A 17224-nucleotide genomic window follows, 5' to 3' on the forward strand; every position below is an offset into this window, starting at 1 on the left:
CTCTGGAGGAGAGAGTGAGACTGATGACTATGCAGCTCTGCCTCACTCAGATCCAACTCATATGCAAGTCAAGACATCATGCTAATGATGTCATTGCTCTTCTAGAACAAAGGATAAACAACAACCACCACAAAAGAAAAGGAAACTTTCCATATGTTTAACCTGGATTGGCCTCTTAATTTCCTTATTTATCCTGTAGTGTCTCTCTGGCCTTATTTCATGAAGTTTCTTTCTGTTGCTTGAGCCCTGGGAATGCTTTTGTGACACAGCAGTGTCCACCTGTGTCTCTTCTGATGTCCTGATTGGTGGGAATTCTTTTTTCCAAGAGCCCAGAAGAGAAGGAGCTGAGATTCTACTGCTGTTTTAAAGAAGTTATGTTAGTTTTGGATTTCATGAATCCTAGATTAGGAGAAAGAACATTGTACGAATGGAGTCAGAGGTAGGAATGGATGAGGGGCAAGTGTGTGAACGGCCTAGAACTTGATACAGATCTGTCTTTTACTCCTATCACATTATACCTTGTATCATAATTACTTATTTAGTTGTCTTATCTTTACCCTTATTAGACTGACGTTGTGGACAGGGGCTACATAATTTTTCACTTCATCCCTAGTGCCTTACTTAGCATGATGCCTTGCACATAGTTGCTGCTTAATAAATATTTGTTGAACTGAAGGGAAAGGGAGGAAATAAAAGAGCAAACGTATATATGCCAGCCAGTTTGACCAAATATGAGAAATTCTAGTCTGAGGGTTTCAAGAACCAAATAACAAAAGGACAGGGAAAGCTATTCTCTGTTAGCTGACAGGGCACTACTAGGGTTGGGGGCACATCTAGGGTTCTAGAGGAAGTCTTCCTGACAGAGGCAGGGTAGTGAATTCTTTTTTTAGAGAGGCCTGAAGGAAACTGAATGGTAGTAAATTAGTTAGTGGATAAATAAGGATTTTAATGGAAAATTTGGTCCACAGGTTAAAACTGTTACTGGCAACAGGATAAGATATTTTCTTTAAGTAATAGATGGTCACTGACACATATTACTAAGACCTGGGCAAGTGAAGCTAGGGTTTTTGAAAATATGGAAAGACCATCAGATTTAGCAGGTAAGAGGTAATTTTGGAAAGAGTAATTTCATTTGGTTCTTTTTTTTTTTTGGCTAGGCAATGGGGTTAAGAAAGAGTAATTTCAGGTGAGTGATGGGGTTGCCAGCCAGATTGTAAAGGATTGAGGAGAGAGTGAGATAAGAGGAAGTGGAGACACTGAATGTAGATAGCTTTTTCTAGAAGTTTGGCTGAGAAAGGGAAGGTGATATAGGACAATAGTTTAAGTGATGGTAAGGTCTACTGAAGGCTTTTTAAGGGCGGCAGAGACTTGCATGTTTGAAGGCAGTAGGGAGGAGCCAGTGGATAAAGGAGAAGTTGAAAATTAAAGAAGGGAAGGGAATTATTGAGGTAGCAGTTATTTGGAGCAGACTGGGGAGGATGTGATCAAATGTATATGCAGGGGTGTTGGTCTTAGAAAGGAGAATGGCCACCTCATTATCAAAGACTGAGGGAAAGAAAGAGAGTTGGGAGATGATGGTAAGGGGTCTTGAGTTGAAGATAAGGGGAGAAGAGTGAGTTCAGGGTGTCCGTTTTATCTGTAAAATAAGAGATGAATACCTCAGGTTGTGTGTGTGTGTTTGTGTACATGTGTGTGATTGCACGTGCATGGAGGTGGCTTGAGAAGATAACTTTTGGAAGAGAAGGTTTGGGATAGCTTCTCTAAGGCTTGAACTAGGAATCTTTTAGGGGGAAGTAAAAGAATGACCTTGCTCTTGTGAGACCCTGTTTATGTTAGCATACATTTGTAATGACAGTACAGTTATATGGCTTGCTCTAGTTCTGTTCAAACAGTCCTTGCATAGAGAGAAAGGGGTGGAGAGTAGAAGTAATCCAGGGCTGGGGTTGGCAATAAATGAGTAGTGACAGAATAAAGGGGCAAGTGATTCAAGAGAAAAGGACAGTTTTGAGTTGAGTTGGTTAACTGTAGGGTTGAAACTGTATAGGAGGTGGGAAAAGGAAAGAGTAAGGTAGGGATAATGAGAAAGTATTGAGGTGGATAGAGGGATTGGAGGTTGTTACGAGAACCTAGAATAGGTTTAGGAAGGGAGAGATATAGTGGAGATTATGGTCAGACAAGAATAGCAGATTTTTTCTTATGAAAGAACTGGAACATTTGTGGGTAATGGTGAAATCCAGGGTATAACCATCCTTATGTATAGTTGAGGTGGAGTCTTAGAAGTAGATCATTGGATTTGAAGAGAGTTATGGAATTGGGAAGTTGGGAAGTTTGAGGACCATCAACATGAATGAATGAATCCCTGGTCTAAGAGTAGAAGTTGGGGAAGAGAGAAAGACAAGTGAGCCAGGTGCTGAACTTGTTAAGAAAGAAGGGAGAATGATCTAGAGGCCAGTATACAATAGTTGCAGTGAGCTAAAATGGTGAAAAATTTTAGTAGAGTGAACTTCAGAGAAGGAGAGGTTGCTGAGTAATAAAGGGAGGCATAAATAAACAAATAAAAAGGTGTAAATAAAAGGCAGAAGGAGTTTTTGGAAGTGGCATAGGGGAGCAAAGAGTATTCCAACTTTAAGATCAGTGTGTTAGGGTGAATTTTGCTGCAGCCAGTGCTGAGAGGATGACCAAGGATGCAGTGTCATGAGCCTCATTTCACTGAGAGCAAGTAGGAGGAGTGAGAGAGGAAGAGAATTCCAGAGGGCGCAGTGGAAGGAGTAGACAGATGTAAGGATCATGTCCTTAATGTCTCTTAACTTCATCTCAGCTTCTTGTGGAAAAGGAGTTAGGCTTTTTTTGTTTGGATACTAGAAGAAAGGATCGTTGTAGTCACAGAGTAGCAGACGTCTCAATATAAGGAAGATTTTCCAGTATTTAAATTTGTCCAGAAGTGGAATGGAAATGGAAATGAGATATTTTTCAAGTCATACTCAAGGCTATTAGATGAACCAACACTATTATATGGGTATCCCAAGTGCTCAGGCCTAAAGGTTGGACGTTGTGTTGGAGATGGCTGTAGAAGGGAAGTTTGGCCTAGATGACCTGTAAGTTTCATTCTAGCTTAGCGTCTGTGATCAACACAGGACTGATCAAGAATGGAAAGATCTAATATGAATCTGTAGAACAGAACAGACTAATTCAAATGCTGTGGAACCAGTAACATGTTTGGAGAGTTGTATATTTTTCCCTTAATAGAAAAAGTCTAGTTAAATCTCTTATTAGACTTCTCTTTAAGTGAATATTTGGGTTTGCTAGTTCTTTTTTAATTTTTGTTGATATAAACTGAAAAATCTCAATTTCCCCATGAATCTTTTATTAGCCAGCCAATTATTGTTCAGGTGACATTTTGATAATGCTTTTGGAGGTAATGAAATATTTCTTCACCTAGCACTATGTTGGACTGACAAGCTTTGATAACAGTTCTGAAGATATGATCCAGTGTTTTTGAGTACATTAGGAGTATTCTAATGAAAGTCTTTCACTTTCTATTCCTGTTTATTCAGTGACAAAAAAGAATATTTTCCTAGTTATTTGATCCTCAGTTGCTTAACTTAGAAGTTCAGTTCAGAAAGAGAGAACATTCTTTTTTAGTTGCAGAAAAAACTATTATTGTTAAAAACTGGACTATCTCTGCAACAGTCTGATGACTTCAGTGATTTCCTCTAGTCAGACCCTTAGTACAAGGGCTGCTTTTATTCAGCAGACTAAAAAGGATGTGGAAAAACTGAAGAAGATCCAGAAAACATGGCAAAGAACAAAAGGAATGGCTTATGGTCCCTGGGAAGAAAGGTTAAAGGAATTGGGACTGTTTAGTCTGTGAGGGGTAAGGGAATGGGGTGGTGTGGTGTGTGTGTGTGTGTGTCTGTCTGTCTGTCTATGTCTATTACTGGCTTTTAATGAGGATGCTAAGTAGCAATTCTGTTTTTGGAGGCTCAAACGTGGGGAAATGGGCTTTAATTAAAGCAGCAGGAGAAATTTCAATTGGTCATGAGGAAGAACATTTTGACTTTAATTGGAGTGTTATTAAAGTGGTCTTCCAAGAGGGATATAGTCTCTGTCCCTCTAGATCCTCAAGAAGACATAGATAAACATCTAGCAGGGGACTTGACAAGATAATCACTCAAGATCATTTTCAGCTCAAGAATTGTGAGATTCTGTGACCCCCTAACTAATGTACCAGCATGTTCATCTTGTCATGTCTTGAGTTTATTTTTATTCTCTTTGTCTAGAAGATAAAGATTGCTGCTCTGCGCATGTACACTAGCTGTGTGGAGGAAAACTGACTTCGAGGAATTCTTTCTAAGTAAGTGACTGCTCTGTAGTGGATATGAAAAAGAAATGGAATCGTTGTGTCTAGTAGGGTAGCTTTGATTTAAATCACTGGTCAGGAAGGCACTGTAACTGTTTCCGAAGACTATACAGTGATGTCTTTATTTATTTTTTCAAAGTAATTGAAGAAAATACCTGTGAAAGTGTCAGAGAGTGTAAATAACCAGTTCCACAGGTTTGGGAGCTATTAGTATATCATACTAGGATGATAGCAGTCATGATCCAAATGTGGCAAACAATTTCATTGTTATCTTTAATTAAAACAACAAATGAATGCATTCTGGATACTTTTCTTCAATAGATAAATATAATTGTAAAACTGTATATTTTAAATGTTTTAACTCTTGTTGAAATACAGATTGATATTTTTAGGCTGCTTCACCCAATTTAACATTAAAAAATTAAAATGTAACTTATGCAGCTAATGTAATCTATGTGTTCCTATTTGTGGCTTTCTCTCTTCCTTCCCCTCCTCCTTTATATTGAAAAACAGCTTTTTTTTTCTCTTCTTTGATTCTCACATGTTTTCTAAATATAGAATCAGTTCAAAGGGAGAAAGCATTGTTTCTATACTTGGAGAAGTAGCCATTGCTTTTAAAAACTGTACTGTTTTTACAGTAGTGCAGTTTTTGAATCCATGTGTTTTTAAGTGACTTCTACCAATTCACTGATGTGACATTCCTTAAATTGTCATCAACAAACATATATTATACATTGGTACACACTTAGCCCTAAAATTTATTGCGTTTGGTATGATGTTTCGATGGTTGCTAATTGTTCCTGTTCTTCAGTAAGGGACCCTGGATTGAATCTAGTATTGAATATTTGGGGAACAATTTGTGCTCATGGCTTATTGTGACCTGTTTGCAAAATTTTTATAACAGAGTTACATAAGTGCATACATTTGTAGTCCTCATCATATAATTGTTTTTGAGCTTTACCATAACTTAGTAATGCTACTTTATCGTAGAGTTATTGTTCTTCACTTAAAATATATTTGAATTCTGTCTTCTGACATTGTCTTTAGAACTTGGGCCCCATTCTTATGAACAACCTCAGTGGCAGCAAATATTTGTTTCTTGAGGGTGAATTTAATTTTTTGAAGTAGCCTAACATCATTATGAGTTGAATTTGGGATGAGAAATGGTTGAGTAAGCTGGGTAATAAAATTTGGGGTTAAAGATGAAGGGTTGCAAAGTAATGAGGCTGATTTTCATACATGACTTGTGAACTGGTTCTGAAGGAAATTCTAATGGAAGAGTGCCAAGAATGTTTGGAGAAGTAGCAGCCCTGTTGGCATGACAATCAGATGGCCTTTTGAAGTGATTACTTTGAAATGTACAGTTAGAGAATCTTAAAACCAGAAGAGGTAAGATAGATCAGGGTTACTTACTTACTAAGGGGAAAAACCAAAACTCTGAGGGAGGGAAGTGATTTCCCAAGGTCACATAGGAAGTGAATAGCAGAGTTGCATTAGAATTCAGATTTCCTGACTCCCAGTTAAATATTCTTGCTGCCTCCTAAAATTAAGTATGCTACCACCCACACCAAACAGTGTCAGAGGTAATGCTTTGAGTCATTCCGGCAATTATTTAGATGTATGTTTTGATATAAATTTTTAAAGTCATCTTATTTGCTTTATAGCTTCATCTCTTATATGGCTTCCTTCCCTATCCTCTTTCCCCTTTCCTTTTTCATCTTTCCTATTTCCTTTTTCTTTTTCTTTTCTTTCCAGGGATTTAGGGTGAGTACTTACTCAGAGTAGGACACCTAAAGATTTGCATATGGGTTTTAATTCTCAAATATTCACTAAATCATGATGCATTGACCTACCACAGAAAGTACGTGTTTTTTTTTCTCTCCATCAGTACTTGGTACTCTTGTTAGGATGGCCATAAACTAGAGCATTTGTGCCCTGACAAGGCAGTGTTCTAGTACACTCTTGCTCTTCCACTCTCTTCCTATCTTCATGAGTAAGCTGGCAGCCCCCAGAGGAGAAAACTGTGACCCAAGTCCAGCTCCTGGCCAGGATCCCTCACAGCCTGAGGGATAATTCTGTCTCTGAGAAGTTTGGAAGGGCTCCTGGGGGCTGCTGTTGGGAAGGTTTGAGGTAGATGTAGTAGCAGAACAGATTGTCCTTTTGAATTAGCCAAATTTCATTTTCTGGTTTAAAGGAAAGATTTCCAAGAAACCTCAGTTTCTCCCTAGGGTAGTGAGCTACCCAGTATCAACCTAATTTTGTATAGACTTGGTCAGGCTGCCCAAGGTAATATAATGTTTTAATTTTTTTCCTGTTTCTTGGAGCAGGTTCTAGAGTGTATGGGCAATAGAGAGAAGAGTTTCATTTTGTGGCTACTATGATGAATAGGATATAGTGGGAAGGAAGACTACTACCTGGACAAATCATTTATTCCCTCTGGGCCTCACATGTTTCATCTGTAAAATGGGAATAATAATGTATATTATTCCTGTCTGAAGAAAGGGAGTTGCTCCAGATAATCTCTTGAGGTCCATAGGTCCCTATGATTCTGTGCATATACACATTGTCATTGATCTTTCTTTTTCCCCCTTCCCAATTTTCTCTTTGTAAAGGTGGGCATCCCTGAAGTAACTCATGATAGCCAAGGTGGTTCCTTTTGGCAAGGCTTATTTTGGTCAGCCTGGAGTTCCCTTGACTTCCTCTCCACCATCTGAAGACCTGCTTTTTTCTATTCCCCCTAATTATTGCTCCTTTGTTATCACTTAGTGTGCACTATTATGTTTAAGTAATTACTCCGACACAGGAGATACCATCCCTGCCTTCAGTAAATTAGTGATCCAGAGGACATTGTGGCTAGGCACAGCCTTGACCACATTGAGCCTCTTCATTCTGTTTCCTCTTGTTTAAGGATAAAACTCTGCCTGCCTTCATTTAGGAGGAGGAGGTTATCTGCCAGGAGCAATTTGAGAGTTCTAAAATTGTCTTTCAGCCAAAGGTTGTTTCGAGCAGATCTGAGATTTGGCCTCTTAAAATATTGAAAGATTTGAGAGTCTGGCACAGAACTGGTTTGTGGGTTCTGGAACCAGCTGGAACCCCAGTCCAGCTTTGTCAGTGAGTGGTGAAAAGCATTCTTTTGGCTGGGCTGCCACAGGGCCAAGGGTGACAGTGCTAGCTGTGGAATACCATGCTCCTTTGTTGGTCAGGCTCTGACATCCTTCAGCTTTATTTCTTTCCCCTGGGCCTCTTCTTCTGGAAAGAATGCTCTTCTTGCCATTTGGGTAGATCCGTTGTTATCATATTTATCTCTGTAGCACTTCTTGTCATCATAAAGCCGGGTTCCATGAAGTTGAATGGGAGAAAAATTACATCTTTTTTTTCCCACTCACCTCTAACCAATATTTAACATTTCCTTCAGTTAGTTAAAAACATTTTGAGGAACAGTCCTTGGGCTTCACCAGACTGCCAAAATGATCCCTGATCCAAAAAAGGTTAAGAACCTCTGCCTTTGTTTTGTTGGGAGAGAGAGAGAAAAAAAAAAAGAAGGTTGTATCTTGCATTCTTTTTAAATTGATGTTAAGGTCTCAGGGGGTCCTTTGCTATATGGAATATTCCACCAGAAAACATTGTCTACTAAAAGCTGTCATCTTTGTATAGTACCCTATGCCTAGCATGGAGTTTTGAACATAATAAGCATGGAATAAATAAATGGTGGTTGAACCAATGAATTAATGAATTGGTCAACTTCCTACTAGCAATTAAAATATAGTAAATATGCTATTTTACACTTTGCTTTCAAAGTGCCTTCATTCAAAAACTATTTTGCTGTTGTCTTATAGGGTGCCAGATGCCTGATACATTCAACTCTTGGTTTCTTATTACTCTGCTTCATGTCTGGTAAGTGAGCCTTTGAAATAAGTTGACCACATGGGGTTTTTTCAGTCCTGCTGACTTGCAAGGTATAGACTGTAGCAGGACTGAGCATATAAAATGACGTTTGTTCAGGCTGAAAAAACTGTTCCATTCATTTTCTTAACTGGCTCCTATTAGCAGTTTTTTTTTTATTAAAGGTCAAATCATAGATTTGGAGAGAAACCCATATTTGTAGGATTTTCTCAAAGAACGAGTGCCCCAGTAAGCCACATTATCAGGGTCTTTGAGAGCCCTGCTGAGCCTCGGCGGAAAGTTCCCTCCAGCAGCTGTTTTAGGAAAGTCCTCATTTACGTAAAAGTGGTTTAAATTGTGAGAATTTGTGGTAATTTTCATTGCTGGTCATCAGAAACCTATAACAAATTATAGCGCTGACATTTATGCCTGGATCTCTACAGTGTGCACAGAGGCCAGGTTTTTGCCAGGTTTGTTGCATGTAAAAATATTTAACACCTTAAACAGTATATTTTTCTTCATTTGTGAAATCAGTAGCCAAAAAAAATCAGTTTTTCATCTAATGTTACTTTCTGTTAAAGGTCAGAAGGATATAGGAGAGACACTGAAGGTGGGGGTGGGGATTATATTTATCAGACTGCCAGATCTGGGGAAGCCAAATTCTGCAGAACTAAGTTTACTGCTCTAACCAAAGGGAGCATCTGAGGAGCTTGTGGAACTGCTGCCTTGTAAAAGGCTCCTTGTCTGAGACAGGCTTGTAGGACTGACTCTTGCTCTGTTGAGAGATTTCTTCCCTGAAATGAATCTTACCTTTTTCATTGCTGGAGCCCCTAAGATTGGTGGAGATTATGCAGCTGATAACTAGGTTAAAGGCTGTGGGGTAAGGCTCTAGGCATCAGTGCTTAGAAAGGCGACTTTGGTGTTTAGTCAGATGGCAGCGCTACTGAAGAGCCAGGTCTTAGGGAGAAATGTCTGGTGGGGGTGGTGCTTGCCAAGCGAAATCAGTGAGAAGAGAGACCACTTTATTGATATGGGTCACGGTACTCAACATGAGGCAGTGGAAAGAATTTTGGTCTCAGGAGAGAGACCCAGGTTCTAGTTCTGGAGGTTCCATAAGATAGCTGATTTTCCCCTTTTAGAACCTTACTTCCCCACTTTGTAGAGAAGGGAGTTTGGCCATTTCCTTGAAAGAACAACTATATCTCTATACAGTGTTTGATCTGAAGCCAAGGATGTGGTACTCTAAGCTGCCTCTTGGGGTGGTCTGTGCTCTGCCTGATCACGGTCTCCAGCCCATCCAGGGTGGCTTCTATGGCAGAGCTGGAGTCAAAGTGACCATTCCTGTGTTTTTGTTAGGCTCTTTAAAGCTGCCTCATCTTGGTTGATGAAACACTAAGGAGTTTACACTCCTTATGAAGTCTTAGTTGTCCTGGCTTTGATATATGTGGTTGGCCTTGTTTATGTCTTCCCTCGCTACTTCTCCCCTCCCTCCAACCCCATGTTTTTTTTTTTAACATGATGTGTTAATGAGCCTGTTGTCTATAATGCCCAGTGGCCTATATGACACTTTACAGAAATTGCATAACTAACCACATAGTCCAGGGTACCAGTACCTCTCTTCCAGGGGCTTGTCCTGTAGTAGACAAGTAGAAGGCAGGCCAGGAATTATTAGTGTTTGGAGGAGGCTCGTGATCAGATGAGATGGCTTCAGGAAGGGCCTCGCCCAGTAGGTCTGTATTTGTAGGTCCTGTGACCCTGTACTGTCCAAATGAGAAGCAGGCTTGGAGAGTAAGTGGGTAGAGGAAACCAGGCGGAGATAGCCATGTACACAGCCCCGGGAAAATGACAGCTTGCCAGCCAACAAATAAATAACCTCATTCATTTCTCACACTGCCGGCACTTGAGCGCAGCCATGCAGGCTTGATTTGTTTGGCCTCCAAGGAGAGCAGCCAGTCCAGCTGATGGCAGGGTAAGGATTCCTTCCCAGCAACCAGAGTGACAAATCTACCCGAGTGCCCACGATCTTTACACTGAATTCCAAATCCAATCTGGGCTAAGCAGCTTAGAAACTACTGCAGGGGAAAACGAAGGCCAAAACACAACTGGCATTGTCAGAGGGGCCAAGTAGAGAAGGGCAGGATGCTGCTAGCTGCCAAGACATGGCAGGAGGTCAGCTTTAGGAATAACAAGAATACTTTCCTTCCAGATTTAGGCAGAACTCAGGCAAAAAGGAGGGAATTCATGGCTAGAAAAACCTTTTACTTTTTCTAATTCTACGGAGGGAAAAGTGGTTTTAGTCTGCCCCCTACCCACTTCTATCCACCAGCATTCAGGGACTTCTGGGAGGCTTCTTTGTTGTCACATGGACATGTGTGTCGTGGAGTTGGAGTGGACGTTGTTATTCCAACAGCTAGTTGAAAGGGTTGTTGCCTTTCTTTTCTCTTACTCATTATTATTTTCAGCTCCTCTTCCATATGTGCTTTCGCCTTTTTCTCCCCCTTCTTCTCTGTGTCGCAGAGCTTTTGGGGGCTATTACAACTAGAATTGTCCATATAACTTGCTCGGTCATGAGGTGCAAGTAAGGAAGGATTTCAGTAGGTTTTTTTTTTATGTTTGCTTTACTTTGCTCCCTAAGATATTATGGAATTATATATCAGTGAAAATGCTAATTGCAGCAATTTTTATGTCTGAAAATAGACCTTATTTCCTTTATTTTTGCTTCAAAATTTTCATGACTCTTGCTTTTCACCATTATCCTAGGAACATTCATATTACTAGGCCTCCTGTGATATTATTTGCAGGTTACCATTGTCACAGCAGTTTTGGAAACAGTGATATATTCAAAGCATCAAACACTAAGTACCACTGCGTGCAAGACACTGTGCATGCCAGGGATACAGAGACTAAGCAGGAAAGTGTCTGACCTGAAGGAGTTTACAGTCTGCTTGGGGACGTACAATATACAGTAACAAGTTGAAATATTTCCTTTTCAGCTTTACTTGTAAGTAAGAAAAGCCTTATATAAAATCAGTGACTTTTTTTTTTGAACTAAGAGTTCAAGGCATTTCAGAATCCTTAGTCAACTCTTATATTTTAAAGGCCTTTATGTTTATATTTTGTAGTGTTAGGTATATTTTGAATTGTTACTTTTTTGTTTTCGATTTTTTTTTTTGTCTAGGCAATGGGGTTAAGTGACTTGTCCACGGTCACACAGCTAGTAAGTGTCAAGTGTTTGGTCTGAGGCGGATTTGAACACAGGTACTCCTGAATCCAGGGCTGGTGCTCTACCCACTATGCCACCTAGCTGCCCCACTTTTTTGTTTTCTAATTTAATTGTTAGCAGGTCACTAATAACATGTGCTTCAGTTTCCATCCTTGTAACGTGGATGGCTTAGATTAGATAAACCTTTTAAGATTTTTTTTCTTGCACTAAAGTGCAGTGCTTTTAGCATTTTCTGTTTCATTTTCCTTACTTTCTTTTTTTTTTTAAGGCAATTTGGGGTTAAGTGACTTGCCCAGGGTCACATAGCTAGTAAGTGTCAAGTGTTTGGTCTGAGGCCGGATTTGAACTCAGGTCCTCCTGACTTCAGCGCCGGTGCTCTATCTACTATGCCACCTAGATGCCCATTTTCCTTACTTTCTCTTTGGCTGGATTCAACACTATAACTTTAAGAAGCAGTAGAAATTGTGCCTTTTGGTATTAAGATAAGTGCTCAATAAGTACTTGATGAATGAACATGATTGTTGTTGTTATTGAAAACTTCCTTTTAATATGTGATTGGGAAAGGGATCATTGAATTCTTAGGTGTGATTTTTATTGTAATTTGTCAGAAACATTTTTTCCTATGGGAACCAGTCTTTGAAATATTAATATAAATGAATAGAAAAAGATATTTTGGCTTAGCAGTGTTGAGTTTATGTGCAGGTTTTTAGGAGTTAGGACAAAGGAAAGTATATGCATTTTAGATTCCTTTACAACCTAATTTATTTCAACATATTAGAATAGGACTGAACTGAGCCTTCATAGTGTTGATTAAAAAGCCAAGATAGCAGGAGATGATACTTATTTTTAATCCTCCATCACTTGGGCATGAGCTTTATGAAACATAATAATACATTAATAATACATGAGAATTGCTGAGGCCAGTTTTTCTTGTATGTAATAGGTTTTTGCTGACTTGGATGGTCACCTTTATAATTGTTAGCACGTATTTTCTTTTTAAAGAAATGTTATTTTTGTTTGGTAGCTCTTTTTTTGGAAGGGGCAGGGGTGTGCAGCTAGGTGGCACAGTGCATAGAGTGGGGCCTAGAGTCAGGAAGACTCATCTTCCTGGGTTTGAGTCTAACTGTGACCCTGGGCAAGTCATTTCACCCTGTTTGCCTCAGTTTCCTCATCTGTAAAATGGGTTGAAGAAGGAAATAGTAAACCACTACAGTATCTTTGCTAAGAAAACTCCAAATATGGTCACAAAGAATCAGATATGATTGATAAAACAACTGAACAACAGCAATATTTAATTTTTATATTACTTTTATTTCTGAATCTTTTCTCCTCCCCTATCCAGACAGCTATACTTTATAATGAAGAATCAAAAAAGAAGAAAGAACAGTTCAACAAAACTAACCAGCCCTTTGATCAATTCTAATACTGTTCATAGTGTTCCATATCCATCTCCTCCCTCTTCAAGTTGATGGATTCACATGACGCATAGTTAATTTTGTTCCAATCCCTCATTTTTATTCTGTTGGTGTCTTTGTTTTTCAGATGTGTTTCTTGTAATCAGATTACAGAGTTTTGTTTTCTTATCTAATCTATCACTCTTTTTTGTATTATTGGATTGTTTGATCCATTCACATTTAAAGTTATCAGAGCTAGGTTTATATTTCTCTCCACTTGTCTCTAATACTGGTTTTTCCAAATTAGGATTTTTTTGCAACTACTTCCTCTGTAAAGACAGTACATTATCGTTTCAATTATTTTAGCTTAATCTACTTTAAAACAATGCTATTCTCACTGATTCTCTTTCCCACACCTTCAGATGCCTCCCCGCTCATGTTTGTTATCCCTTTCCTAGATTTGGAGTTTGCTTATTAGTTTGTTTTTCTTTTAATCTAGTTATCTAAATATTCTCGGTTTTTTTCTTTCAGTTAGTAGTCAAGTAAAATCTCCCTTCCTTCTCTCCTACACCTTGTTTTATTGTTAGTTTTATTTTCTGCTCCATTTTCTGAAAAGAACTTTTTCCCCCTCATTCTCTTCATTATTCCTCTTTGCTTTTATGGCTTTTATACTTATTTATTCCTTCTTTAGTCTCTGCATTCCTCACAGAATTAAAGTTTCTAAAAGGAACTTATTTTGAGTCCCATCTTCTAAACAGTTTTTCTGTTATTGCTTCGTAGATCTTGCTCCCTGGCTTCTATTCTTAGAAGTACCAAGTCTGCAGGTAATAGGGAGGATAGAAATATTTGCTGCATGGTAGGAATTTTCTTTTGTCTCTCATTGTACATTCTTTGCTACCCTTTGCCCTCCCCAAGATCACTTTTTTCCCGTTTGATAATGAAATTTCCTCTCAAGGTCCATGCCCTCCCTCTCTTGGGGCTCAGTTGCCCCTGTGAGCTTTGATTTCTTTTTGCCTTAGGCGGGATGAGTGGTTTCCCTAAATACCAGATCCATGTAAGATTATACCCATTGTATGGTTTCCATCTCTGTTAAATATTTCTCCTCCCCTATGGGAGCAAACTTCACTGGTATAGAATGGAGGTGTTATGCCACCACTTCTCCTCAGCTGGATCCAGAACTCTTGCTGCTCTACCATTCATCTTTAGTTACTGCCATCTCTGGGGCTGAGAGGCTCAGCTGCTTCTTCTCCATGGCTGACGTCTTTGGGCTTGGAGTTGGAGTTCCTGAATGATTGTGCTCATATTTATGGCTTCCCACCCCTGGGACTAACCCTCAGGTCTCTGGTCTTTGAGAGGGTTGGACCAGATAATGTTTGAGTTCCCTTCCAAGTCTAAATTCATAATTCTCTGATCTGTATTTAGTTTTCTTTATATCTTCTTTAGACTGGACCCTGGAAGACCCATACCCTTTTGATAAGTCCAATTAAAGAGAGGTTGCTCTGGATTCACAATAACCTGAGTAAATAAAGCATCTCTCAGGTACATTGTCATTTTTTTTTTTTTTGGTGAGGACAAGATTGGGAAAATGTCCAAACTCTGTAGAGGGAGGTTCACTTTCTGTAACTTTTTCATATTAATGTGGTCACTCTGATTTATCATCCACATAATTTAAATAGAATGTTGTAAGTGCATAATTATGAACATAAAGGCCTATGAAATCAAATGAGTGAGGGTCAGGTGGGAGAAAGGAATCAGGCTGCAATATAATGTTCTGCTGTATGTATGCTGAAGGATCCCACACAAATTGGTAATGGGAAGGCTCTCATGTTGAATCCTGATTTTTGGTTATAATTTGAATTATAATCAGGGTCTCGTGTTCTCTGTGAAACCCTATTTCAATAATAGTCTTGAATATCTTGAATTTGACTTCATTTCACCATTTCATTGCCCTAAGATAACCATCAGCTGGGATGGTATCCATGGAAGCAAGGGAACACATTGTCCTGTGAAACAGAAAACATTTCACCTCATGTCCATGGAGTTAGAGAGTTTATGGTCTGAGAAAAGCTGTGCCTTTTAAACCTCAGGGGCAGGTGCATTAGCAAACTACCAAACTTTCAAGTAAATGAATTCCATTACCTCACTATTGCTGTTGATGATTTGGTCCCTGACAGTGCTTATGCATCAGAGAATATAGCGTCTTTTCAGGTGAAAGGCCAACAGAAATGGTGTGATTCACCTCCAGAAAATCATATGAGAAATGAACGTTGGTCCATTTACCCAGCTTGATTTTCTTGGAGTTGAGTATCCAATTCTTTCTATTACTAGCCCCCTCCTCATCCAGAAGCAAACTTCATAGAATTATAGACTGTCAGAACTAGAAGGTACATTAGAGATCATTTAGTCCATCCACATAATGAAGTATAAGGCACTCCCCTTGCCTTCAAAGCTCTCATAAGAAGCCTAGAATTCTAGTCCAGGCTTTGCCCCTGATTCTTTGTATGACCATGGACAGGTTCCTTCTTCCTAAGCCTCAGTTTGCCTCCTCTGTGAAACGAAAGGGTGGGAGTAAATTATTTTAAAGGTTCCTTCCAGCTCTAGCAGCCTGTAAACTGAATGCTTTAAAAAGCTCCCTTGTTTAGGAAAAAGTTTTGGGAGGAGGCAGTGAGGGGCGAGTAAGAAAAGGAAGAAGAGATGAGAAAAAAGAGGAAGGGTAGTATACAATCCAACTTCCTTCTTTCACTTTGACAAGTAGGTGTTTCCAGCTAGAGGCCTTGTGGACTAGCTGTCAGACTCTGACACAGAAATCTGTTATTCTTATGGACTGTTTGCAAAATGAACAGAAACTCTTACATTGCTATTATCTGCACCTAAGCTCAAAGCCTTTCAACAGGTTTCTCATGTGTCCACTCTTCTTCCAATTTATTATTCACACGTCCAGAGTAATCTTCTTTGTGCTTGAGTCTTGCTTCTCTTTTAAGAAATCTTTAGTGGCTTTCTGTTGCCTACCAAGTAGAATTCACATTTTTTGCTTGTCATTCCAGGTGCCATTAGAAAAGAGGCCTTTCTAGTGTTAGCTTATGTTGCTTCCTTCTATACATTCCATCTTTAGCCAGACTGGTGTTGTTTTCTGCTTCCTGAAGAAACTGTGGCTTATCCTACTTCCGTGTCTTTGCTCAAGCCTGAAATATTCTCATTCCCTGTAGGCTTTTGGATTCCCCTCATGTTAAATTGCTGTCAATTTGTTTAAGACTTAGATCATTAAGTACTAGTAGTTAGTAGAAATCTTCCCCTTGCAAACCTCATATAATACTTTGTTTTGCAACTTGCTAAATAACTTACCATATAATATTGTGGATTACAGTTATTTCTTTGTGCTCACTCCTAGTGCACTAAGCGTCATAAAAGCAGAGTTGATATCTTTAAAAAATTTTTAATTTTCTTTTTTTAAAAACTAAATTTTTATTGATTCCTCTGTTTAAAAAAAAGCACACCAAAATATTCCCCTGTATTCTTCCCCTGCCTCCCAGTGAGCCGTCATGAAACAGATAGTATTTTTTTAAGACAAAAATAGAGGGAAAAAAATCAGCAAAACTAATCAGTACATGACAGCATGTACAGTGTGCTACACTTATGGACCTCCTACCTCTCTGCAAAGGGGAAGGATGAGAGTGTCATCTCATTTCTCTTCTTTGGAACCATGCTTGTTTTTTGTAATTTTATAGCATTCACTTTTGATTTTTTTTTTTGGTGGTTGTTAGCCAACAAATGAACCTAAACTAAGAACAAAAAAGGAGGTATTAAAAATTAGAAGGAAAATAAATAAACAGGAAACTAAATAAATCTATAGAAATAAAAGCTGGTTCTGTTTGTTTGTTTGTTTGTTTGTTTAGGCAGTGGGGTTAAGTGACTTGCTCAGGGTCACACAGCTAGTAAGTGTTATATGTCTGAGGCCGGATTTGAAGTGAAGTCCTCCTGACTCCAAGGGCTGGTGCTCTATCCACTGCGCCACCTGGCTGCCCCTAAAAGCTGGTTCTTTGAAAAAACTAATAAAATTTAACCAGTCTGATTAAAAATAAAAGGCAGAAAAAAAAATAGCAGACAAACAAGGTAAAATAACAAAACCAGAAATATGCTACCCAAATTGAGAATACAAAAGAAATAAAAGAATACTTTTAAAAATGTAATATATAAATATTAACAGGACACCATGGTCATACAAAGAATCAGGGACAAAGCCTGGATTAGAAGAGAATGACTCAAAAACATCTATAAACAAAACCTTAGAGAAAAACACAGATTAGATACAAACTCAGCTAGCGTTGTTAAAAGAGATGAAGCAAGAGTTAATTTTTTTTTAATGTA

The 17224-nt window shown here is 38.8% G+C and overlaps 1 protein-coding gene across 1 annotated transcript in view; it reads left to right on the plus strand.

The window, feature by feature from the left end:
• UQCC1 (ubiquinol-cytochrome c reductase complex assembly factor 1) overlaps positions 1 to 17224 on the plus strand; it is a 129602-nt gene that overhangs the window by 38546 nt on the left and 73832 nt on the right. The window contains 3 exon segments of the mRNA XM_020998682.2: positions 4281 to 4325; positions 4327 to 4354; positions 8197 to 8254. Coding sequence (XP_020854341.1) covers positions 4281 to 4325; positions 4327 to 4354; positions 8197 to 8254 — 131 coding nt within the window.

The sequence above is a fragment of the Phascolarctos cinereus genome, unplaced genomic scaffold (assembly GCF_003287225.1).
Source record: "Phascolarctos cinereus isolate Bilbo 61053 unplaced genomic scaffold, phaCin_HiC Scaffold_2;HRSCAF=192, whole genome shotgun sequence".
NCBI classification, from domain to species: Eukaryota; Metazoa; Chordata; class Mammalia; order Diprotodontia; family Phascolarctidae; genus Phascolarctos; species Phascolarctos cinereus.